Source organism: Hyla sarda, chromosome 1, assembly GCF_029499605.1.
Source record: "Hyla sarda isolate aHylSar1 chromosome 1, aHylSar1.hap1, whole genome shotgun sequence".
Classification (NCBI taxonomy): Eukaryota; Metazoa; Chordata; class Amphibia; order Anura; family Hylidae; genus Hyla; species Hyla sarda.
Genome location: NC_079189.1, coordinates 60,128,805 through 60,156,438, shown reverse-complemented (window position 1 = coordinate 60,156,438; position 27,634 = coordinate 60,128,805). Strand labels below are relative to the sequence as shown.

The 27,634-nt window shown below is 42.3% G+C and overlaps 1 protein-coding gene and 1 long non-coding RNA gene across 4 annotated transcripts in view; one reads left to right on the top strand and one right to left on the bottom strand.

The window, feature by feature from the left end:
• OTOP1 (otopetrin 1) overlaps window positions 1-27,634 on the bottom strand; it is a 159,950-nt gene that overhangs the window by 11,226 nt on the left and 121,090 nt on the right. For all 3 annotated transcript variants that reach the window (XM_056555141.1, XM_056555142.1, XM_056555143.1), the window contains one exon: window positions 1,916-2,046. In XM_056555141.1, the coding sequence (XP_056411116.1) occupies window positions 1,916-2,046 (131 nt within the window). The remainder of the gene's footprint in view (window positions 1-1,915; window positions 2,047-27,634) is intronic.
• Window positions 15,760-27,634, top strand: part of LOC130354564 (uncharacterized) — a 111,260-nt gene continuing 99,385 nt past the window's right edge. The window contains exon 1 of the long non-coding RNA XR_008888446.1: window positions 15,760-15,845. This is a non-coding gene — a long non-coding RNA (uncharacterized LOC130354564). The remainder of the gene's footprint in view (window positions 15,846-27,634) is intronic.

Here is a 27,634-nt window from a genome sequence, read left to right as displayed (position 1 = left end):
GTAAGGGGATACAAAAAATGGGCATTCTTACCTAGCCACAGTCCTCTGCTGGCCCCACAGCTGATGTTTGACTCTATTTTGTCCCTCCATCATTTCTTTTCTTCAAAGACAAGCACTTGATGCAGGACCTGCAGACTCACCCAATCACTGGCTGCAGCATTGTCCTGTCTCAGTCAGTGATTGGCTGAGAGGGTGGGTTCTGCTCCAAGCACTCATCTTAGAAGCAGAAAGAAAATAAAAGATCTGGGGACTGATTAGAGCCAAACAGGAGCTGTGGGGGACCAGTGGGAGACTGGGTCTAGGTAAGTACAGGTAAGATTTTTTTCAAAAATTCCCACCCCACCCCCTGCCCCAGCAGCACAATTGTTTTTTAAAGGCTGAAATTCCCCATTAATGTCCATAAATATCTGATGACAGGTTCCCTTTCAGGTTATTGTCCTGCTGGATGGTGAACTTCCATCCCTGATGTGCCCTGTATTTACTGCCATCCAATTTTCCTTCATCCCTAACAAGTTTTCCAGTCTCTAACAAAAAAAAAAAGCATTTTGCATTTTTACAGCAGGATACTACCTGCACCATGCTTCAATTTGGCAAGGGGGGGTGATTAAAAAAAAATAAAAAAAAAGTGTCTAATTCTAGTTTAGATTATACAATCTACAAAGTCACCAGATTTTATTTTATTCCTAAATGGCACAGGCTGCTTAAAAATCTGGTGCATCTTTAGAATGTCTAATTAAAGTTTGATTGTTAATTTGGCTCAGTTTTTGGTGTATTTGCTTTCACAGTTTTGGAGCAAATTTGGTACATTTAAAGGGGTAATTCAGTGGGAAAATTTTTTTTAAATCAATTGGTGCCAGAAAGTTAAACAGATTTGTAAATTACTTCTATTTAAAGATCTTAATCTAGAGGAAGTTCTTTTCTTTTTTAATTTCCTTTTTGTCTGACCACTATGCTCTCTGCTCACACCTCTGTCCGTATCAGGAAATGTCCAGAGCAGAAGAGGTTTGCTATGGAAATTTGTTCCTGTTCTGGACAGTTCCTGATATGGACAGAGGTGTCAGCAGATCAGGAAATTCAAACAGAAAAGAATTTCCTCTGGAGCATACAACAGCTGATATGTACTGGAAGGATTAAGATTTTTAAGTAGCAAGTAATTTACTAATCTGTTTATCTTTCTGGCACCAGTTAATGCTCTGTGGAGCATATGGCTTATAGTGGCCCTATAGGCAGATACTTCCATCTCTATTGTTGATCTTTGGTGTCATTGTTAAATTTTCTCCTTGCCAAATGTATCAGGATGGATGTGTTTAGTCAGGTTTGTAGTTGTGCCATATCGTGTCCATTTTGTTATAAAGGATTTAATGACAACTTTAGTTTTTTTTTTCTGTTTTTTTATAGCCCAACCCTATACCTCTCTACAACTCTCCCCTGGTGTTTAGGTTGCATCTTTAGCAGTGTTCAGACTCATAGGTCTTTCAGAACAGGTGGATTAATACTGACATCATGTAATACTTTGGCTACACTAAACTCATTTTGTGGCTCCTCAAGTAAATTTAGTTAGACCAAAACTGAATACATGTACATTTCCAACTTTTAATTTTTACTTTATTAATTTTTTAATTCCACTGTTATAATCTGAAAGCTGCAAGTTGGGGGGGTAGATATTTGTGCATGGAACTGTACTTTCCAAAAGCACCTAATATTTAAAATTCTCTACTTAATGCTATTCCATTACAGCTGGCACATTAGAAGGGGAGTAATTATACAGGGTGCAGAATTGATCACTCCGTATTATAAAAAGCACATGGTAGGCATGTTATATACGTTATGACATATCAAAAGTTTTTCTTTATACACATTGATATATATATATATATATTTTTTTTTTTATCTGTAGTGCCAGTAATTTTCTTACCCATTGTTATGTTGGAAAACCCGAGAGTAATGAGCCTCTCCTTATGTTCATTTAGCTGGTGCTTGGATTCTGTTAAAACACCATTAGCCCATAGCAGGAGGTTTGTAAAAACTGCATGGATCAAACCAAACCTAGAACACATATCACAGGAAATCATATATTTACTAGACAACAAACATACAGTCATTATTTAAATGCCACACTTACTAAAGAGATCCAATCTGCTGGATTGGAGCTCGCTTACAGGCACTGATTGGCCCATATAAAAGTGCCTTAAAGGGGTACTCTGCCCACAGACATCTTATCCCCTATCCAATGATAGATAAGATGTCTGATCGTGGGGGTCCCGCTGCTGGGACCCCCCGTGGTCTCTGTGCAACACCCAGCATTCTAAACAGTATGTTTAGAACGTTAGGTTTCTGCGTCCGGAGACATGATGTTACGCCACGCCTCCTCGTGACGTCACACCATGCCCCTCCATGCATATCTATAGTGTGACATTACGAGGGGTGTGGCATGATGTCACGTCTCTGGCTGCGGAAACCCAGCGTTCTAAATATACTGTTTAGAAAGCCGGGTGATGCATGGGTGCTGCACCAAGATATCGGGGGGGTTACCCAGCTGTAGGACCCTGAGATTAGACCTATCCAAAGGATAGGGGATAAGAAGTCTGTGGGTCGAGTACCTCTTTAATAAACTGGACAGGATGGAATAGCAGGAAGATTCCTGCTATTCATGAGAATGTCATGGTTGAACAACCCCAGATCTTTACTTTTTCTAGGAGTTTATAATATGTTTCTTACTGTTACCAGGACAAATTTATCAACAATTTGAAGAAAATGTTTCTCTCTTCATTTGTTCACTTGTTCACACAGGCATTACAAAGGCTAATTTACTTCTATTGGTTATGTCTGGAAATGAGCGAATCGAACAAAGTCGAATTTGTTCCGAATTACATGAAAAATTTGATTGGGACCAAATCCGAACTTCGCTTCAATTCGAAATAATGAATTTCTTCATTAGTGACACCCGCTGCGATCGTCCTGTATAATGTATAGATGTGAGCGGCTTTCTCAGGCACTCACATCTCGGCAATAGATAAGATGATCGCGGCTGATGGCAGGAGTGACACCTGCTGTGATCTGTCCTTAACTGCGGGAACTAATGCTCCCAATATGGAGCACACTCTGCTTCATGCTGGGAGCTGTAGTACCTGCATTAATAGGCTGATCGCAGCGGGTGTGACTTCTGACACCTGTTGCGATCTGTCTATTAATGCAGGTACTACAGCTCCCAGAATGGAGCAGAGTGCGCTCCATGTTGGGAGCAGTAGTACCTGCAGTAAAGGAAAGATCGCAGCGGGTTTCACTCCTGACACCCGCTGCAATTGTCCTGTATAATGTATAGATGCGGGCGGCTGGCCGCTCTTCTCTGGTCCCACTGTAGTATGAGTATATGCTGTATATATACCTATTATTCATATTTCCCAGAGCTGTGATTGGCCTGAACCATCTGGTCAATCACAGCTCTCTGTGGGAAATATGAATAAGTGTTGTGAATTCAATTCACATCACTGGCAGGCCGGAGTATAGTGCAGAGATGCGAGCGCAGGAGAAAGCCGCTCCATCTCTGCAATAGATAGGATGATCGCATCGGGTGTCAGGAGTGACACCCGGTGCGATCTGTCTATTAGTACAGGTACTACAGCTCCCATCATGGAACAGTCTGTTCCATGCTGGGAGTAGTAGTACTACCTAAGAAATTTTAAAAATAGAGAAAAAAAGTAAAACACACACACACTTTATGAAATTACATTACTAATGAAAAATTGTAAAAAATGAATTATAAAAAATAGATTATTTTTACATTTAAATGGCCCCTTTCTACATTCTTATGATTCTTGGCTGCATTTTTAGGTACCTGACCGCCCACATAAATTGATCCCTGTTTAAAAATTAACATTAACTTTTTTTAAATTTTGTCTTTCAATTTTCGGGAGTGGGCAGGGACCAGAAAATTCAGTGCTCAATAATAAAAGCTAATGAGGAGTGTATTTCACAATTTTTTTTTTCTAGTTTTTGTTCTAAATCATAATTTTTTTTTATTTTCACTTTACTTTTTTTAGCCCCATTTATTAAATTTTTTCGGGCATTTAGATGTACTGCCATGAATAATTTCGGGGGTCAGAAATGAGACGAGGACATGGACATCAGTAATATGTATAATACAGTAGGCAAAAAAATCCATAAATTTACAGAGGTCTTCTATCAGAAATCAAACATACTTCAAATTGTAATTTGCAGAGCCGGGACAATAATGTATTTATGTATTTGATGTAATTTTGAAGGATGATGTCATTGTAATTATACAGTGGTTTTAAATTATAAATTACTGCAAAACTCTTCTTGTAATTCCAATGTCTCTGCATATGCAGAAAGACATGGATGGGAGCTATAATTTCAGTAGGATGGAAAGGACTTTTTCATTGCTGTAAGCTTTAGAAGGGAATATGTAACAATGGATGTGGGATTACCTTTTTATATATGTAAAAAAATGTATGTAGGGGATGATGGGAGTTTTAATTCTTGAATTCCAGTTTTGTAAGAAAGAAAGTTTTGAAATATACAGTAGCTGCTCTAATATGAGCAAATTAATGTCAAATAGGTAATAGAACATCAAAGGAATGTAGGTGTCACGATTCGGCTGGCTGGAGGTGGATCCTCTGTGCCAGAGAGGGATTGGCGTGGACCGTGTCGGTGGACCGGTTCTAAGTTGCTACTGGTATTCACCAGAGCCCGCCGCAAAGCGGGATGGTCTTGCAGCGGCGGTAGCAACCAGGTCGTATCCACCGGCAACGGCTCAACCTCTCTGACTGCTGAGATAAGCGCGGTACAAGGGAGTAGACAAGAGCAAGGTCGGACGTAGCAGAAGGTCAGGGCAGGCAGCAAGGATCGTAGTCAGGGGCAACGGCAGAAGATCTGGAACACAGGCTAGGAACACACAAGGAAACGCTTTCACTGGCACAATGGCAACAAGATCCGGCAAGGGAGTGCAGGGGAAGTGAGGTATAAGTAAGGAAGCACCGGCCCTTTAAATCGCAAATACCCGGCGCGCACGCGCCCTAAGGAGCGGGGCCGCGCGCGCCGGGACAGCACAGACGGGGAACGGGTCTGGTAAGCGAGTTGGGATGCGAGTCGGGATGCGCATCGCGAGCGGGCGCGTCCCGCATCGCGAATCGCATCCAGGCTGGGAACATTATCGCAGCGCACCCGGTCGGCAGGTCTGACCGGGGCGCTGCGAATAGGAGAACGCTGTGAGCGCTCCGGGGAGGAGCGGGGACACGGAGCGCTCGGCGTAACAGTACCCCCCCCCCTTGGGTCTCCCCCTCTCTTTGGAACCTGAGAATTTGAGGACAAGATCCTTGTCCAGGATGTTGTCCTCAGGTTCCCATGATCTCTCCTCTGGGCCGCAATTCTCCCAATCAACCAAAAAAAATGTTTTTACCTCTGACCGTCTTGGATGCTAGAATTTCTTTCACCGAAAAAACGTCAGAGGACCCGGAAACTGGAGTGGGAGAAACAACTTTGGGAGAGAAGCGGTTAAGGATGAGTGGTTTAAGGAGAGAGACATGGAAAGCATTAGGAATACGCAGAGAAGGAGAAAGAAGGAGTTTGTAAGAGACAGGGTTGATTTGGCACTTGATTTTGAAAGGACCAAGATAACGTGGTCCCAGTTTATAACTGGGGACACGAAAGCGGACATACTTGACGGAGATCCATACTTTGTCTCCGGGAGAAAAAATGGGGGGAATTCTTCTTTTCCTATCGGCATGTTTTTTCATCCGGGATGAAGCCTGTAAGAGAGAATTTTGAGTCTCTTTCCATATGGTGGAGAAGTCCCGAGTCACCTCATCAACAGCGGGCAAACCAGAGGGCATGGGAGTGGGAAGGGGGGGAAGAGGGTGACGGCCGTACACCACGAAGAATGGGGATTTAGCGGAGGATTCAGAGACTCTGAAATTGTACGAGAATTCGGCCCATGGTAGAAGATCTGCCCAGTCATCCTGGCGGGAGGAAACAAAATGTTGCAAATAGTCACCCAGAACCTGATTAATTCTTTCTACTTGCCCATTGGATTGGGGATGATAAGAAGACGAGAAGTTTAATTTGATTTTGAGCTGATTACAGAGGGCCCTCCAGAATTTAGACACAAATTGAACGCCTCTATCCGAGACGATATGCGTGGGCAGCCCGTGAAGTCGAAAAATGTGTATAAAAAATTGTTTCGCCAACTGAGGCGCAGAAGGAAGACCTGGAAGAGGGATAAAATGTGCCATCTTGGAGAATCGATCAACGACCACCCAAATAACTGTGTTGCCATGGGATAAAGGTAAGTCCGTAATAAAGTCCATACCAATCTGAGACCATGGTCGTTCAGGAACAGGCAGAGGATGGAGGAGACCAGCAGGCTTCTGGCGAGGGGTCTTGTCCCGGGCACAGACTGTGCAAGCCTGCACGAAATCAATAACATCAGCTTCCAGGGTAGGCCACCAATTAAATCGAGAGATGAGCTGGATGGATTTTTTGATGCCAGCATGGCCTGCGAGGTGTGAGGAGTGTCCCCACTTGAGGATCCTGAGGCGCTGGCGTGGAGAGACGAAGGTCTTCCCTGGAGGAGTTTGTCTGATGGAAGCTGGAGAAGGGGAGATCAGACAGTCCGGAGGAATAATGTGTTGCGGAGAAGCTTCCACTTCAGAGGCATCCGATGAACGAGAGAGGGCATCAGCCCTAATGTTCTTGTCAGCAGGGCGAAAATGAATTTCAAAGTTAAAACGGGCAAAGAACAACGACCACCTAGCCTGGCGAGGGTTCAGCCGTTGGGCACACTGAAGATAAGAGAGATTCTTGTGATCAGTGTATATAATAACTGGATATTTGGATCCCTCCAGCAGGTGCCTCCATTCCTCAAGCGACATTTTTATGGCCAGTAGTTCTCGATCACCATTGGAGTAGTTTTTCTCCGCCGGAGAGAAGGTCCTAGAAAAGAAACCACAAGTAACAGCATACCCGGAAGAATTTTTTTGTAGGAGTACTGCTCCAGCTCCCACCGAGGAGGCGTCTTCCTCCAGCGAGAAGGGCTTAGATGGATCAGGTCTGGAGAGTACAGGAGCAGAAGAAAAGGCAGTCTTGAGATGATTGAATGCGTCTTCCGCTTGAGGAGGCCAGGACTTAGGGTTGGTGTTTTTCTTGGTTAGGGCCACGATAGGAGCCACAATAGTGGAAAAGTGCGGAATAAATTGTCTGTAATAATTGGCAAACCCCAAAAAACGTTGGATAGCACGGAGTCCGGAGGGACGTGGTCAATCCAATACGGCTGATAGTTTATCTGGGTCCATTTGTAGTCCCTGGCCAGAGACTAAGTATCCTAGGAAGGCAAGAGATTGACATTCAAAGAGACATTTTTCCATTTTGGCATATAATTGATTGTCCCGAAGTCTCTGAAGAACCATGCAGACATGCTGGCGGTGTTTTTCTAGGTTAGCAGAAAAAAACTGAATATCGTCTAGGTAAACCACAACACAGGTATATAGAAGATCACGAAAAATTTAATTTACAAAGTCTTGGAAGACGGCAGGGGCGTTGCAAAGCCCAAAGGGCATAACCAGATATTCAAAGTGTCCATCTCTGGTGTTAAATGCGGTCTTCCACTTGTCCCCCTCCCTGATACGGATGAGATTATATGCACCTCTTAAGTCCAGCTTGGTAAAGATGTGGGCGCCTCGTAGGCGATCAAAGAGTTCCGAGATAAGAGGTAGGGGATAGCGTTTTTTTACAGTGATTTTATTAAGTCCGCGGTAATCAATGCAAGGGCGTAAGGAGCCGTCTTTTTTTTAAACGAAAAAAAATCCAGCTCCGGCAGGGGAGGAAGACTTGCGGATAAACCCCTTTTTTAAATTCTCTTGGATGTACTCCGACATGGCTTGTGTTTCCGGAGCAGACAGAGGATAGATTCTGCCCCGGGGTGGAGTAGTACCAGGGAGGAGGTCAATAGGACAGTCATAAGGCCTGTGAGGAGGCAAAGTCTCTGCTTGTTTTTTGCAAAAAACTTCAGCATAATCCAGATAGGCCTTGGGGAGACCAGATATCGGAGGAACCACAGGGTCTTGACTGACAGTACAGGGAGCAGGCTTAAGACAGTCCTTGTGGCAAGAAATACCCCAGTTCTTGATTTCCCCGGTGGTCCAATCGAGGGTTGGGGAATGGCGTTGAAGCCACGGTAATCCAAGAAGAATTTCCGAAGTGCAGTTAGAGAGGACCAGAAATTAAATTTTTTCGTGATGGGGTCCGATGCACATTAAGAGGGGTTCCGTGCGGTAACGCACAGTACAGTCCAATCTTTCATTATTAACAGAGGCGATGTAGAGGGGTCTGGCGAGACTGGTCACCGGGATGTTGAACCTGTTGATGAAAGAGGCCAAAATAAAATTTCCTGCAGATCCGGAATCCAAGAAGGCCATAGCTGAGAAGGAGAAGGTAGAAGAAGAAATCCGCACAGGCACAGTAAGACGTGGAGAAGCAGAGTTCACATCAAGAGCTGTCTCACCTTTGTACGGAGTCAGCGTGCGTCTTTCCTGACGTGGAGGTCGGATAGGACAATCCTTCAAGAAATGTTCGGTACTGGCACAGTACAGGCAAAGGTTCTCCATGCGGCGTCGTGTCCTCTCTTGAGATGTCAAGCGAGACCGGTCAACTTGCATAGCCTCAACGGCGGAAGGCACAGGAACAGATTGCAGTGGACCAGAGGAGAGAGGAGCCGGGGAGAGAAACCGCCTCGTGCGAACAAAGTCCATATCCTGGCGGAGCTCCTGACGCCTTTCGGAAAAACGCATGTCAATGCAGGTGGCAAGATGAATAAGTTCATGTAGGTTAGCAGGGATTTCTCGTGCGGCCAGCACATCTTTGATGTTACTGGATAGGCCTTTTTTAAAGGTCGCGCAGAGGGCCTCGTTATTCCAGGACAATTCGGAGGCGAGAGTACGGAATTGGATGGCGTACTCGCCAACAGAAGAATTACCCTGGACCAGGTTCAGCAGGGCAGTCTCAGCAGAAGAGGCTCGGGCAGGTTCCTCGAAGACACTTCGAATCTCCGTGAAGAAAGAGTGTACAGAGGCAGTGACAGGATCATTGCGGTCCCAGAGCGGTGTGGCCCATGACAGGGCTTTCCCAGACAGAAGGCTGACTACGAAAGTCACCTTTGACATTTCAGTTGGAAACTGGTCCGACATCATCTCCAAATGCAGGGAACATTGTGAAAGAAAACCACAGCAAAATTTAGAGTCCCCATCAAATTTGTCCGGCAAAGATAAGCGAAGGCTGGATGCGGCCACTCGCTGCGGAGGAGGTGCAGGAGCTGGCGGAGGAGATGATTGCTGAAGCTGTGGTAGTAGCTGCTGTAGCATCACGGTCAGTTGAGACAGCTGGTGGCCTTGTTGCGCTATCTGTTGCGACTGCTGGGCGACCACCGTGGTGAGGTCAGCGACAACTGGCAGCGGGACCTCAGCGGGATCCATGGCCGGATCTACTGTCACGATTCGGCTGGCTGGAGGTGGATCCTCTGTGCCAGAGAGGGATTGGCGTGGACCGTGTCGGTGGACCGGTTTTAAGTTGCTACTGGTATTCACCAGAGCCCGCCGCAAAGCGGGATGGTCTTGCAGCGGCGGTAGCAACCAGGTCGTATCCACCGGCAACGGCTCAACCTCTCTGACTGCTGAGATAAGCACGGTACAAGGGAGTAGACCAGAGCAAGGTCGGACGTAGCAGAAGGTCAGGGCAAGCAGCAAGGATCGTAGTCAGGGGCAACGGCAGAAGATCTGGAACACAGGCTAGGAACACACAAGGAAACGCTTTCACTGGCACAATGGCAACAAGATCCGGCAAGGGAGTGCAGGGGAAGTGAGGTATAAGTAGGGAAGCACCGGCCCTTTAAATCGCAAAGACCCGGCACGCGCGCGCCCTAAGGAGCGGGGCCGTGCGCGTCGGGACAGCACAGACGGGGAACGGGTCTGGTAAGCGAGCCGGGATGCGCATCGCGAGCGGGCGCGTCCCGCATCGCGAATCGCATCCCGGCTGGGAACATTATCGCAGCGCACCCAGTCGGCAGGTCTGACCGGGGCGCTGCGAATAGGAGAACGCTGTGAGTGCTCCGGGGAGGAGCGGGGACCCGGAGCGCTCGGCGTAACAGTAGGTGAAGTGGTTTGACCTTAATTGGCTGTGGTTTCATTATTTAATTAAGGTCTGTCCCTCCTATTTCCTGTTCTTCATTCATTTGTCTGCTGTGTGAGCGGAAAAAAAATTATAATAATATATAAATATATATATATATATATATGACAAATACACACACATATATATATACATATATGATCTAATGTGAAAGTTTACATCTACATTTACATGAGCGAAAAAATAAATATATATACAGATATATGATTTATATATCTATCTATCTATCTATCTATATATATATATATATATATATATATATATACATATAGAGAGATAGCTATATGGATAGCTATATATGTCAAATACATATATATATATATATATATATATATATATGTATTTGTCGTACATGTATATATATATATATATATATATATATATATATGTCTCTCTCTCTATATGTATATATATATATATATATATATAATATGCAAATCAGCTCATCACACCACCTTCACAGGTAGTGTGTCCTGCAAACAGCTCAAGCTCCAGTTAAGAAGTCTCAGAACTGATTGGGATTTATGCCAAGCAAGATCTCTCTCCAGAAGGAAAGAGGACCCATCTGCAGACAGCTGTTTCGGGGTGTTTGCCCCTCGTCAGTACAGAGCAGGGTTATCTGGCTTGGCTAGAGTGATATATATTTATATATAGATACAAGAAAAAGGGAAGCGGGCCGGCACTGCGAAGCAGGAACTTTAAGTCCTGGTTGGGTGCTACGGTTCAGCGGGTTCAAACTCCAAAACCCTCCTTCAACAAAGTCCAGACAAGAAGTGGCACTCCGGAATACAAAAACATAAGTGACTTTATTCACCCATTGAGCATGTGCGACGTTTCAACCTCACCATGAGGTCTTTCTCAAGCAGTAAATTAGTGTTACATAACTTCCTTATATATGATAATACATGGTGACATTACAGGTTCATTAACATCAATCAAATAAAAAATACATAGGAAATACAAACCTCCATAAGCATCAGTGTCTCAATATACAGCCTATACAGACATACAATCCATATACATGTGATACCTCAGTGCCGATCTTCATATTACCTTATTTAAAGACAAAAATGTCATTTATAAACAAAGCGTCTCGTCATATAAGTGGGTGGTCCCTCACCTCCGTGACCTTCTGATTCATTGCTTCACCATCATGTCCTGTGTTTGTAAACAAAGGCCATGCGCAAGTCCGGACTGCCCATTCAAGCCGTCCGGACCTCTGCATGAAGCCAGTGCATGCGCACATGCTGGGAACTGCAGAGGACTCCATATTGGATGCGGGCAAGGTAAACCATCAGTGGATATGCGTAAACTTCATGTCAGATCGCTCCGCAGCCATCTAACTCAAGGGAGAATAGCCCACATCAGGTTTAACTATGTCCAGCAATACAATTTGAGTTGGGGATGTCAGGTCATGGACGTAATCTCATCATCCGTGCCCATATTCACCTGTAAAAAATGCATAAGGCAATCAAGGAGGTTAAAATATCTGGACAAAGGGAAACCTCATATACAACACCAGAATGGTCCATAATTTGGTATGGTGCAAATATTCCAACCAACAGGGCCATACACTAGGACAGAACTGTGTCCAAAGAGAAATAAAACATTCCTTCCACACACCACATTAACCCTATTAGACCCACAGTGCCCTTCAGGTCATTCGTGTATGCTATATTGTCACACACAAATGCCGGGTGTAATTGTCAGTACCCGATATCCTACTGAATATTGAGTATCTTCAGAAAGAAATTGAGGTCATACAACAAAAGGTTAATGAGGATGAAAAAGCATTATTGGCATCCATGGAACCTAATGAATATAGCATTTATCGTGAACGCATAACAGGCATACTTAAGAAATTCAGGGATGACCAGGAAGAGAATAAACGTCAAAAATTACACAGACACACTGAGGATTATAAGACTGGACATGTTTATAACTGGCAAAATTCTGAGAATCAGGATAAGAAGAAGGGATTACCAAAGCCACAGCAACCTAAGAATCGAGTTTATAACAAGGATTCTAAGACTTTTTCAGGCAAACAAGTGACCGAAACCCCCAACAGGCGGAGGAGACAAATCCGGAGAGGTCGTAGAACGACCAACAAATATATGTACAACACAATTCACAAACCTTAATGGTAAATATTTCCTCACGTGTTTTTTCAGATGATGAATGTAAACTGTTAAATCGTGGCCTGTCATTTTTCCCCACACCTAAAGTAGATTGGTTGCAATTACAAGCAGATGTTTTTTCCTTTATTAGAAGTATTAAACTGAAAGTTTGGTTCTCTCCCAGTGCTGGACAGGTCACTAAAAATGTTGATGAACATGTCAGCGAATTACGCTTAAGGGACATGAGCTTATATAATAAAAGTGAGTTTATAACACCTCTGAATTCAGAGGCAATCAATACCTTTGCAGCACTGGTTGAGAGGGATATTAACTATTTAAAAGAACACAAATCTGATATACATTCTTATTCTAGGGGTAATTTGACTAAGGTTGAACATAGAGCATTGCAAAACATTATCCGTGATGACAACATTACTATTAAACCCACTGACAAAGGCGGGGCAGTTGTCATCATGGATAAGGAATTGTATTTAGAGGAAGTTTACCGACAGATCAGGGACACTGAGGTATATAAATGCGTGAGAAGTGACCCTAGAGCAATGATTGAGCAGAGATTGAAGGTCCTTGTGGATAACGCATTGGCAAATGACATAATAGATACAGATCTATATGAATTTTTGTTACCTAAGAACCCTAGAACACCTATGATATACATGTTGCGCAAAATCCATAAGAGTCTGATAAAAAACCCCGGAAGACCCATAGTATCCGGGCGAGACTCCATTCTTAGTCCCTTAGCCATCTATGTAGATAAGTTTCTATGCCAATATGCGGTTAACACAAGGTCCTATATCAGGGACACATCCGATTTCCTGTCTAAGTTGAAGGACATCCAATTCCCAGAGGGGGCACTATTGGTGTCCTTCATGATAGAGGTGTGCAGAGTATCCAAAAGGTGTTAAGAGATAATCCACAGACACCAGAATGTAAAGAGTTTATAGTTGGGCTAGTGGAGATCATTCTTACCTGTAATTATTTTCTTTTTGAGGATGATTACTACATTCAATTGAGAAGAACTGCCATGGGTTCAAACATGGCACCTACCTACGCGAACATCGTGATGGCAGATTTCGAGGAATCGTCTATATACCCATCCCACCATTTTGAGCATATCTTAAGGTGGTATCGGTATATAGACAATATCTTCGTTATTTGGACGGGGACCGAATCCCAACTGTATGAGTTTTTCCAGGAGCTGAATGCCATTGATGAAGACATCAAGTTTACTATAGTGTGTTCTGAGACTGGCATTCAGTTCCTTGATACATGGGTCTATGTAGAAAATAAGGGTTTGAAAACTGACTTATTTGTGAAGCCCACTGATAGGAACAATCTTTTGATGTTTGACAGTTCCCACCCCAGAAGTATGGCCAAATCTCTCCCATATAGCCAGCTCCTTAGAGTAAAAAGGATCGTTGATGATCCGCAAAAAAATAATGTGAGATTGGATGAGATGGTGGAGAAATTTGTACATAGGGGTTACCCAAAGGTCTTGATCTAGCATCATATAGATAGGGTACAACATTTAGAACGTGACACTACATTGATATCTAAAAAAGCACAATCATCACAAAAACGAATACCATTTGTGTCTACATTTACCCCATTGAGTAATAAAATTGGACAGATTATCCGCAAACATTGGAGTATTATCTCTAATTAACTCTAATAACATACACGATTTTGAGTCACCCCTTTGTTGGCATATAGGAGATCCCCTAATTTCAAGGATAAGATTGTGAGGACGGATGTCCTCACTGATAAGATTAACCTCTCCACACAACTTAAACCAGGCAGTTTTCCATGTATGCAATGCAACAACTGCAAATATATGATTATGGGTGACACCTTTATTCATCCCATTTTGAACACGAGATTTAAATTTCATCATCACTTGACATGTAGATTGCAGTTTGTAATTTACGTTTTAATCTGTCCCTGTCCCTATATATATGTGGGAGAGACCACTACAGAATGCCGTTTTAGACTAAGTAACCATAAATCCTCTATTTGCACTGGCAAGATTGAATTACCTGTACCAAGATACTTCAGAGAGATGAATCATTCCATTGAACAGCTTAGGTTCATGGTTATTGACCATGTTCCTAGGATGCGCAAGGGAGGTGACAGAACTAAGATTCTTAAAAAGAGGGAAATTATGTGGATCGATAGGCTGGGCTCTCTATACCCTGGGGGACTTAATAAAGATTTTTTTCTGAAACCTCTACTGTCATGATACGTTGGGGATGGAGAGACTCCTGGGGTTTCCATGAGGCTAGTGGTCCACATTAGCTACTTAGTGTATGGTTTCATCTTATGTTGTTATTATCTGATTTTAACTTTTTCCATTTTCTATTTTCTAGTGCACATTGGGCACATTGGGTTCACTGGGTTCACTTGGCATAATATGTAATCTGAAATCGCAGCTTTACTCATCATATCGTGTGGAAAGTGAAAATTTGAAACCCTTTAACCGTCCGGACTGGAAGAAAGTACTACAATTAATATTATTATGTTGAGTTGTGCCTGATCTGGTCTGGATCTCAATAACTGGCCGAGTGCCCATTATACATGCTTGTATTTGTCTGTGCAATTGGAGGGTGTGAATATTGGACATTATGGGGTGTCCTCTTGACCTCCAGATGAGGTTGGTGCAATATAAACTGACTGGGGAATATAGGAGACTGGACATGACCTGGACCCCATATTATTACAAATGTAGTGTATATAATATAGTTGGATTGTGGGTGTGTGGTGAGGCCATTAAGGGGCCCTGTGCACTCAGTAGTGGTGACTGTGTGGACTCTGGAAATAATCCCCGGATAACCACACGGTCACGTATTGAAATACACACAGGATCAGGCTGTATGCGATTTTATATCGGGTACTGACAATTACACCCGGCATTCTGGTGTGTGACAATCTAGCATACACGAATGACCTGAAGGGCACTGTGGGTCTAATAGGGTTAATGTGATGTGTGGAAGGAATGTTTTATTTCTCTTTGGACACAGTTCTCTCCTAGTGTATGGCCCTGTCGGTCGGAATATTTGCACCATACCAAATTATGGACCATTCTGGTGTTGTATATGAGGTTTCCCTTTGTCCAGATATTTTAACCTCCTTGATTGCCTTATGCATTTTTAACAGGTGAATATGGGCACAGATGATGAGATTACGTCCATGACCTGACATCCCCAACTCAAATTGTATTGCTGGACATAGTTAAACCTGATGTGGGCTATTCTCCCTTGAGTTAGATGGCTGCGGAGCAATCTGACATGAAGTTTACGCATACCCACTGATGGTTTACCTTGCCCGTATCCAATATGGAGTCATCTGCATCACAGCGTGTGTGCATGCACTGGCTTCATGCAGAGGTCCGGACGGCTTGAATGGGCAGTGCGGGGTGCGCGCGCTAGGAGAGCGGCGCGCTTACGGACTTGCGCACGGCCTTTGTTTACAAATACAGGACATGATAGTGAAGCAATGAATCAGAAGGTCCCGGAGGTGAGGGACCACCCACTTATATGTCGAGACGCTTTGTTTATAAATGACATTTTTGTCTTTAAATAAGGTAATATGAAGATCGGCACTGAGGTATCACATGTATATGGATTGTATGTCTGTATAGGCTGTATATTGAGACACTGATGCTTATGGAGGTTTGTATTTCCTATGTATTTTTTATTTGATTGATGTTAATGAACCTGTAATGTCACCATGTATTATCATATATAAGGAAGTTATGTAACACTAATTTACTGCTTGAGAAAGACCTCATGGTGAGGTTGAAACGTCGCACATGCTCAATGGGTGAATAAAGTCACTTATGTTTTTGTATTCCGGAGTGCCGCTTCTTGTCTGCACTTTGTTGAAGGAGGGTTTTGGAGTTTGAACCCGCTGAACCGTAGCACCCAACCAGGACTTAAAGTCCCTGCTTTGCAGTGCCGGCCCGGTTCCCCTTTTTCTTGTATCTATATATATATATATATATATATATATATATATATATCACTCTAGCCAAGCCAGATAACCCTGCTCTGTACTGACGAGGGGCAAACACCCCAAAACAGCTGTCTGCAGATGACTCCGGAGTGCCGCTTCTTGTTTGGACTTATATAATATATATATATATATATCATATATGTGTGTGTATATATATATATATATATATATATATATATATATATATATATATATGGGAAAAGGATAACGGCAGCACACCAAACTTAGTAAATCAAATCTGTGTTAATTTATTCCGTGGATAAGAAGACAACGTTTCGGCGACCTCTTACCGCCGTTTTCAAGTGAGAGATCACCGAAACGTTGTCTTCTTATCCATGGAATAAATTAACACAGATTTGATTCACTAATTTTGGTGTGCTGGTGCTGCCGTTATCCTTTTCCTATCAAGAAGAACCAGAGCACCGAGGTTCCATTGTGCCTGCACCCACCTGCATATTTACTTGATGTGCTGCTTTATATGGACTTTATATATATATATATTATTTATATTTTTCACTCATGTAAATGTGGATGTTAACTTTTACATTAGATTATAAATATATATATATATATATATATATATATATATATATATATATATATCCATATGTCTATATGTCTCTTTCCCTCTCTCTCTCTCTCTCTCTCTCTCTCTCTCTATGTATATATATATATATATATATATATATATATATATATATATATATATATATATATAAATCATATCTGTATACATATTATTAATTTTTTTCGCTCGCACTGCATGAAAGATGAATGAAGAACAGGAAATAGGAGGGAAAGACCTTAAGGGTCTATTCACACGTACAGTATTCTGCAGAGATTTGATACGCAGATTGGATGCGCAGGATTTTCTGCTGCAGATGTCAACGTAAACTGAACACAGCTTGAAGTCCTGTGCATCAAATCTGCGCAGAATACTGTACGTGTGAATAGACCCTAAAGGGGTACTCCGGTGGAAAACATTTTAGAATTGTAAATTACTTCCATTAAAACGTCTTTATCCTTCCAGTACTTTTTATCAGCTGTATGCTGCAGAGGGAATTCTTTTCTTTTTTAATTTATTTTTTGTCTTGTCCACAGTGCTCTCTGCTGACACCTGATGCCCGTATCAGGAACTGTCCAGAACAGGAGAAAATCCTCATAGCAAACCTAAGCTACTCTGGACAGTTCCTGACACAGACAGAGGTGTCAGCAGAGAGCACTGTGGACAAGATAAAAAAGAAATTAAAAAAGTTAAGAATTTCCTCTGTAGCATATAGCTGCTAATAAGTAATGGAAGGATAAAGATTTTTTAATAGAAGTAATTTACAAATCTGTTTAACTTTCTGGCACCAGTTCATTTAAAAAAAAGAAAACGTTTTCCACCTAAGTACTCCCTTTTTATTGAATAATGAAACCACAGCCACTTAATAACCTGTGTAATAACCTGCACACAGCCTTTGTACTATGTGCAGGTGTTGTGTACAGCAATTATTTTACCTTATATATGCAGGCTTTCGTGCCGCTAAAAAGTGCTTTTAATCAAAGGCACTGACGGTCAGATAGGCGTGGTGCGAGGTACGCGATGTCCCATCGCCACGCCCACCCACACACCCTCTCACCCTTTGTATCTCAGTGCTGGGACCACTGTGCGATTGACACACAGGTCCCAGCGCATGCACCCTTCAACTAATTTAACGTGCGCGCTGCTGCATGTCATCCAGAAAGCGCTTGCTCCCGTCGCCATTGTCCTCCTCAGTGCGCCTGCGCAGGGCTAGGTGCAGAGAGTGCAGGAGTGAGCGATCGCTGGAGGAGCTTGCTGGATGACACGCAGCAGCGCCCACATTACATTAGTTGAAGGGCGCATGTGTTGGGACCTGTGTGTCAATCACACAGCGGTCCCAGCACTGAGATACATAGTGGGTGTGTGGGTGGCCGTGGCGGCGGCGGGGCATCGCGTACCTCGCACCACGCCTATCCGACCATCAGTGGCTTTGATTAAAAGCATTTTTTTAGCATTACGAAAGCCTGCAAATATGAGGTAAAATAATTGCTGTACACAACACCTGCACACAGTACAAAGGCTGTGTGCAGGTTATTACACTAAAATTTCATGACAGTTGCGCTTTAAGGAGGCAGGGTTTTTTCGTTTTTGCATTTTCATTTTTTCCTCATCACCTTCTAAAAATCATAACGCTTTAAATTTTGCACAGAAAATTCCATATAATGGCTTATTTTTTGCGCCACCAATTCTACTTTGCAGTGACATTAGTCATTTAACAAAAAAATCATGGCGAATCGGAAAAAAAATTAATTGTGCGACAAAATTGAAGAAAAAATGCCATTTTGTAAGTTTTGGGGGCTTCCGTTTCTACACAGTGCATTTTTCGGTAAAAATGACACCTTATCTTTATTCTGTAGGTCCATACGGCTAAAATTATACCCTACCCTAGGTTTGATTTTGTCGTACTTCTGAAAAAAATTATAACTACATGCAGGAAAATGTATACGTTAAAAAGTCTCATCTTCTGACCCCTATAACTTTTTTCTTTTTCTGCGTACGGGCCAGTATGAGGGCTAATTTTTTGAGCCGTAATCTGACGTTTTTATCTGTGTCATTTTTGTATTGATCTGACTTTTTGATCGCTTTTTATTCATTTTTTCATTATATAAAAAGTGACCAAAAATACGCTATGTGTGACTTTTGAATTTTTTAGCACGTACGCCATTGACCATGCGGTTTAATTCGGACATTTCCGCATGCGGCGATACCACATATGTTTATTTTTAGTTGCACTGTTTTGTTTTTTTTATGGAAAAAGGGGGGGGGGATTCAAACTTTTATTAGGGAAGGGGTTAAATGACCTTTATTAACTTTTTTTTTTCACTTTTTTTTGCAAGCGGTGACAACTGGAATTCAAAAATTACAACTCCCATCATCCCCTACATGAAAAATAAAAGATTTTTCACATATATAAAAAGGTAATCCTATATCCCACATCCATGGTTACACATTCCCTTCTACAGTTTAGAGTAAAGAAAAAGTCCTTTCCATCCTGCTGAAATTATAGCTCCCATCCATGTCTTCCTACATATGCAGAGACATTGGAATTACAAGAAGAGTTTTGCAGTAATTTGTCATTTAAAACCAGCTCATATTGTATAATTACAATGACATCATCCTTCACAATTACATTAACCCCTTCCTGCAGAACGCCATTTATATACGGCGGATGATGCGATACCTTTGCGCATTTCGCCATATTGATTCCCATTTGATTATCCTGATCAGCGATCGGGTGTGCATGTGCGGCAGAATCGGCAGGTGCGTGGCGGGATTAGGAGGTGTGCGGCATAAGTGACGGGTGTCCGGAGATCCGGCAGCGGAAGCGGCGGATGTCCGGAGGTCCGGCAGCGGGTGGTTCTGGTGGTTCGGCGGCGATGATGTGGCGGGTGAGTGCTTCCCCCTTACAATTTGCAAAACTGCAACTCCCAGCATGCCCAGACAGTCTGGGCATGCTGGGAGTTGTAGTTTGCAACATCTGGGGGACCACAGTTTGGAGACCACTGTGTAGTGGTCTCTAAACTTTGGCCATCCATATGTTGGAAAACTACAACTCCCAGCATGTCCAGACAGCCAATGCCTGTCTGGGCATGCTGGGAGTTGTAGTTTTGCTAAATCTGGAGGGCCACACCTTGACGACCACTGGTCTGCTGCCCCTAGTTTTTTATGGGTGCAGGGTTTTTTTTTGCACTTTTTTGGGGGGCGTTTGTGGTCCGTTCCACCAGCGACTATTCTGTGCTGTGCGGCCGGACCATACCCCATGTGCAGACTGCGCTGATTGCTGATCAGTGAATTATTACTGATCAGCACTTTTTTGGGGTACAGGCATTTCTTTATTTAATGTATTTTTTTTTTTTGGGGGGGGGGGGGAGTTTGCAGTCCGGCCACACAGTGCAGAACAGACGGTGGTAGCACGGACCACAAACACCTAAAATAAAAAATAAAAAAAGCAAAAAATAAGTGCGGATCATTAATAATTCACTGATCAGCAATCAGCGCAGTCTGAACATGGATTAGGGTCCTGCCACACAGCGCAGAACAGTCACTGGTGGCACGGTCCGCATACGCTCCACAAAAAGTGCAAAAAAAAAACCTGCACCGCAAAAATATGTCTACAGTAAACGTAAAAATCACTGCACTACACACTGAAATTAATTGAAAACACTACAATTACACACTTACACCCCCCTATGAAATATAAATACCCCAAAGCCTTTTCGGTGGAGGGGGCATACGCTATGCGCTTGCCTCCAACACCGTGACCACCAATGAGGGAGAGGAGAAAGACCCCACATTTCTTTCTCCTCCCCCATCATCACCCAGTGATGATGAGCCCCCCAGAAGGTGGCGCTGCAGGGCAACAACAGTAGAGGTCCCCCATACTAGTGACCCTGTCCCCTATACAATTCCCCCTGTCCCTCCATATAGGTGACCCCACCTGGACCCCAGTCCAGGCAGGGTAACCTATATGAGCCACTGATTTCTAGGTTTGTTTGCTGCCCAGAAATCCAAATTGACCCCACAGTCCTCACTGAAATGGACTTTACATTTTTTTTTCAGTGAGGACTTTGTCAATTTGATGGCGGCTCAAACAAACTTCAAACAAACAAACAAACCCAGCACCCCCGATGCTTTCTTGTACACATGGCAGAATATCCGCTGCAGATGTTTCTGCGGCAGAAATACCAATTCCAGAGTCTGCAGTAAGCATAGACATGTCTATTCTTTCTGTGGAATCCACACAGAAGTGCATTGCCATCTATGAGAGAGCGCACTTCTGAGCACTCATAGCGCCGACATGTTCTGCCAGCGCTCCGTCGTCGGTGGAATGTCCGCAGCCTCAGCCACCCTTATGTAAATCACTAATTTAGGCCTCAAATGTGCATGGCGCTCTCTCACTCCGGAGCCCTGTAGTATTTCAAGGCAACAGTTTAGGGCCATATATGGGGTATTTCCGTACTCGGAAGAAATTGTGTTACCAATTTTGGTTCATATGTTTTTCCTTTTACCACTTCTGAAAAAAAAAAAAAAATGGGGCTACACCATCATGTTTGTTTAAAAAAAAAAAAAAAATATGCTGGGTTTTTCCGTCATTTTTAATTTCCCAAGAGGTGAAAGGAGAAAAAGACCCCCAAAATAAGTAACACAATTTCTCCTGAGTACGGAAATACCCCCTATGTATGCTTAAATTGAGGGTGGACAACATGGCTCAGGAGTGAGAGAGCACCATGTACATTTGAGGCCTACATTCGGGATTTGCACAGGGGTGGCTGATCGTACCAGAGATTTTGACATAAACGCTAACAAAAAAAAACACCCACATGTGACCCCACTTTGGAAATTACACCCATCAAGGAATGTAACAAGGGGTACAGTGAGCATTCACACCAATTTAATTTTTCATTTGCATAGCCCACTGTTTAAAAAATCTGTCAAATGCCAGTGGGGTGTAAATGCTCACTGCACCCCTTATTACATTCCGTGAGGGGTGTAATTTCCAAAATTGGGTCACATGTGGGGGGAGGGGGGTCCACTGTTCTGACACCATGGGGGCTTTGTAAATGCACATGGCCCCCTGACTTGAATTCCAAAAGCCCAATGGCGCTACTTCTCTTATGCGCCCTGTTGTGCACCCAGAGAGCACTTTACATACACATATGGGGTATTTTTATACTCAGAAGAAATGGAGTTAAACATTTTGGGGGCATTTAATTCTATTACCCTTGTGAAAATGAAAAATTTGGGGTGTGAAAAAAATCTATTTTTTCATTTTCACGTCCAAATTTAATGAAAATTTGTCAAACTCCTGTGGGGTGTTAGGCTCACTGTACCCCTTGTTATGTTCCTTGAGGAGTGTAGCTTTCCAAATAGTTTGCAATGTGGGGTGTTTTTTGCTGTTTTGCCACCATGGGGGTTTCCTATATGCAACATGCTCCCTAAAAAACATTTTAGCAAAATTCTCTCTCCAAAAGCCAAATTTTGCTCCATCTATTCTGAGCATTGTAGTGCGCTGGTAGAACACTTAATGTCCACATATGAGGTATTTCCATACTCAAGAGAAGGGGTTACACATTTTGTGGGGCTTTTTCTCCTATTACCCCTTGTGAAAATGAAACATTTGGGGTAACACCAGCATTTTAGTGTCTAACTTCAATGAAAATTTATCAAACACCTGTGGGGTGTTAGGACTTACTGTACCCCTTGATACATTCCTTGAGGGGTGTAGTTTCCCAAATAGTATGCCATGTGGTTTTTTTTTCTTGCTGTTCTGGCACTATGGGGGCTTCCTAAATGCAACATGCCCCCCAAAAACCATTTCAACTATATTCTCTCTCGAAAATCCCAAAGTTGCTTGTTCTCTTCTGAGCCCTGTAGTGCACCTGTGAAACACCTAAGGGGTTAACAAGCTTTCTGAATGTCATTTTGAATACTTTGAGGGGTGCAGTTTCTATTTAGGGGTCATATTTGGGGGATTTCTCACAGAAAGGCCCCTCAAATCCTCTTCAAACTGAACTGGCCCATGAAAAATTTAGATTTAGAATTTTTCGAGAACATTTTGAAAATTGCTTATAAACTTTGAAGCCCTCTAATGTCTTTAAAAAGTAACAACATGTCAACTTTATGATGCCAACATAAAGTAGACATATTGTATATGTGAAGGAATATATCATTTATTTGGCATGTCCATTTTCCTTACAAGCAGAGAGTTTCAAAGTTAGAAAAATGCTAAATTATCATGAAATCTTGGAGTTTTTCACCAAGAAATTATGCAAGTATCAACGATAATTTAGCACTATATTAAAGTAGAATATGTCACGAAAAAACTGTCTCTGAATCAAATTCATAAGTAAAAGCATCTCAGAGTTATTACTGCATAAAGTGAAGGTAGTCAGATTTTGCAAATAATGGCTTTGTCCTTAAGGTCAAAATGGGCTATGTCCTTAAGGGTTTAAATATATACATACATTATTGTCCTGGCCATCTGCCTCCGCAAATTACAATTTGAAGTATCTTTAATTTCTGATAGAATACCTCTGTAAATTTATGGATTTTTGGTAAATTAGGGAAACTCTGCCTTTTTTTCCTACTGTATTATACATATTACTGATGTCCCTGTCCTCGTCTCTGACCCCCACAATTATTCATGGCAGCACATCTAAATGCCCGGAAAAAATAATAAATGGGGCTAAAAAAGTAAAGTGAAAATAAAAAAATATATGATTTAGAACGAAAAATCGAAAAATAAAATTATGAAATGCACTTATTCATTTTTAATATTGAGCACTGAATTTTCCGGTCCCTGTCCTCTCCTGAAAATTGAAAGACAAAAAAAAAAAAAAAATGTTAATGTAAATTTTTAAACGGATTAATTTATGTGGGCGGGCAGGGGCATAAAAATGTAGCCGACAATAATAAAAATTTAGAAAGGGGCCATTCAAATGTAAAAAAAATAATACATTTTTTATAATCATTTTTTTTTATTAGTAATGTATGTTAATATTGTGTTTAATAAAGTGTGTGTGTATGTGTGTTTCACTTTTTTTCTCTATTTTTTTATTTTTTAGGTAGTACTACTATTCCCAGCATGGAACAGACTGTTCCATGATGGGAGCTGTAGTATCTGTACTAATAGACAGATTGCCCCGAGTGTCACTCCTGACAGCCGATGCGATTGCCCTTTCTATTGCAGAGATGGAGCGGCTTTCTCCTGTACTCGCATCTCTGCACTGTACTCCGGCCAGTGATGTGAATAGAATTCACATCACTTATTCATATTTCCCGCAGAGAGCTGTGATTGGCCAGATGGTTCCAGCAAATCACAGCTCACTGCGAGAAATATGAATAATAGGTATATATACAGCATATACTCATACTACACTGGGACCAGAGAAGAGCGTCCGGCCGCCCGCATCTATACATTATACAGGATGATCGCAGATGGTGTCAGGAGTGACACCTGCTGTGTTCTTTCCTTACCTGCAGGTACTACTGCTCAAAACATGGAGCACACTCTACTCCATGGTAGGAGTTGTAGTACCTGCATTAACCCCTTAAGAACTCAGCCCATTTTGGCCTTAAGGACTCAGACAATTAAATTTTTACGTTTTCATTTTTTCCTCCTCGCCTTCTAAAAATCATAACTCTTTTATATTTTCATCCACAGACTAGTATTAGGGCTTGTTTTTTGCAAGACCAGTTGTCCTTTGTAATGACATCACTCATTATATCATAAAATGTATGGCGCAACCAAAAAACACTATTTTTGTGGGGAAATTAAAACGAAAAACGCAATTTTGCTAATTTTGGAAGGTTTCGTTTTCACGCCGTACAATTTATAGTAAAAATGACGTTTGTTCTTTATTTTGAGGGTCAATACGATTAAAATGATACCCATTATTACATACTTTTCTATTATTGTTGCGCTTAAAAAAAATCACAAACTTTTTAACCAAATTAGTACGTTTATAATCCCTTTATTTTGATGACCTCTAACTTTTTTATTTTTACGTATAAGCGGCGGTATGGGGGCTCATTTTTTGCGAGATGATCTGTACTTTTTATTGATACCACATTTGCATATAAAAAACTTTTAATAAATTTTTTATAATTTTTTTTTAATAAAATGTATTAAAAAAGTAGCAATTTTGGACTTTTTTTTTTTTCGTTCACGCCGTTCACCGTACGGGATCATTAACATTTTATTTTAATAGTTCGGTCATTTACGCACGCGGCGATACTAAATATGTCTATAAAAAAAAATTATGCTTTTTGGGGTTAAAATAGGAAAAAACAGACGTTTTACTTTTTTATTGGGGGAGGGGATTTTTCACTTTTTTTTTACTTTTACTTTTACATTTTTTTTTTACACTTGAATAGTCCCCATAGCAATACCATGATTGCTAATACTGATCTGTTCTATGTATAGGACATAGAACAGATCAGTGTTATCGGCGATCTTCTGCTCTGGTCTGCTCGATCTCAGACCAGAGCAGGAGACACCGGGAGCCGGACGGAGGAAGGTGAGGGGACCTCTGTGCGGCGTTCTGAATGATCGGATCCCCGCAGCAGCGCTGCGGGCGATCCGATCATTCATTCAAATCGCGCACTGCCGCAGATGCCGGGATCTGTATTGATCCCGGCACCTGAGGGGTTAATGGCGGACGCCCGCGAGATCGCGGGCGTCGGCCATTGCCGGCGGGTCCCTGGCTGCGATCAGCAGCCGGGATCAGCCGTGCATGACACGGGCATCGCTCCGATGCCCGGGGTTATGCACAGGACGTAAATGTACGTCCTGGTGCGTTAAGTACCACCGCACCAGGACGTACATTTACGTCCTGCGTCCTTAAGGGATTAATATACAGATCGCAACAGGTGTCAGAAGTGACACCCACTGCGATCTGTCTATTAATGCAGGTACTACAGCTCCCAACATGGAGCAGAGTTTGCTCCATGTTGGGAGCAGTAGTACCTGCAGTTCAGGACAGATCACAGCAGGTGTCACTCCTGACACCCATTGCGATCGTCCTGTCTATTGAAGAGCTGCAAGAAAGCCGTCCACATCTATACATTATACAGGATGATTGCAACTCCTGACACCTGGGGTGATCTGTCTATTAGCACAGGCACTACTACTCCTATCATGGAACAGTCTGTTCCATGCTGGCAGAAGTACTACCTAAAAAATGTAAAAAAGTTAAACACACACACACTTTTTATTAAACACATTATTAAAATACATTACTAATAAAAATTTGCCACAAATTTATTTGGATCAAATCGAATATTTAAAAAATTCTCTCATCTCTAGTTATGTCTTAGTTCAGATCAGTAGGATCATGTGTTACTGAACTGGTTCTAAGGATTACGAGGATCTAAGATTTCATTTAAAGTTTATCACAGCTGCTCAAATTAAAGTTTTATGCCAACAATGAGTGATTCACCCACGTTTTTTTTTTTAAATGTTTACAAAAAACTTTTATTTTCCACATAATACTACTAGACAATCATAAAATTAATAGCTAATAGCTGGCTCACTTAGCAATAAATCTGGTGACTGGGCAGGCCAAGGAAGTGTTGCAACCTGGCAGAGACATTTCTGGGAAACTCTTTCTATGTGTGGGTGAGCATTATGCTGCGGAAAATGCTAGCTGAAAGGAGCAACATGTGACCACAGGATTTCCTGCTCATATCACGGAGCTGTAGTGTCCCTCATATCACTACTAGGGGTGACAGACTGTCATATGCAATGGCTCCTCGGATCATCACACAGTAATTGGGGCAGTGTGTTGCTACACAGCAAAAGCAGAATTTCAATGTTCACCATGAGGTCTCCATTCTCAAGAACGAACATCATTGGATCACAAACTGAAACTGGATTTGCCACTGCAGACAATAAACAATCTGTTGGAGCTGCTAGTGCTTGTCGTCAGCCCAAATGATCTTCTCTACTGGTGATCTGTTTGGGCCGTTCAAAGCCTGTTTACATTGTTTGTCCCCAACAACTCCTAACAGCTTGGTAAGAATGGCCTAGATAGCGGGCAATTCATCAAAACAACCATCCTTCTCTTAATCAACAAAATTCTGTCAACTGGGTGAAATGTGTTCAAGCACCTTGTAGAGCATGTCTAACAGTCAACGACCTCTCCCAAAGAGTTATACTACCCAAAAGTTGCATATGAGATCCAGTGTCCAGACATCCCTAGACTGAGGACACTGGGGGGAATTTATCATTGGTTTTACCCAGGTTTTGTGGTGAACATTTGTCTCACAGTTTGTCTCAGATGCTGTTTTGAGACTTTTCATTGCGACCTTTGCTTTAGAAAGTTTTTCAAAAGGAACACACCAAGTCATGATTTCAGTTGATATCATGCAGTGGTAAGGAATTCATCATATGCGACTTTTCAGTTTGTCGCATCTTTTGTCGCAACTGTGCTAACTTAGGCGCAAATCTACACCAACCCTGACTTGGCTTACAGAACTGACTGTGCACAGCATTTTTTAAAAGTTGCACAAAAAGTCACAAAGGAATCACCATACAAAGTGGTGTACGGAAGTAAGAAATGTGATAAGCACCAGATTTATCACTTGCCCTGCGCCATGAAATAAATCAAGTGCAGGTACACAGTTTCCACCACATGAATTATTGGGTAAAAAGACGTTCCCCTACACCACTCTTGATGAATTCCCCCCATTGTCCCTGAGCAAATTATGTCTCCTGAAGTGTCTC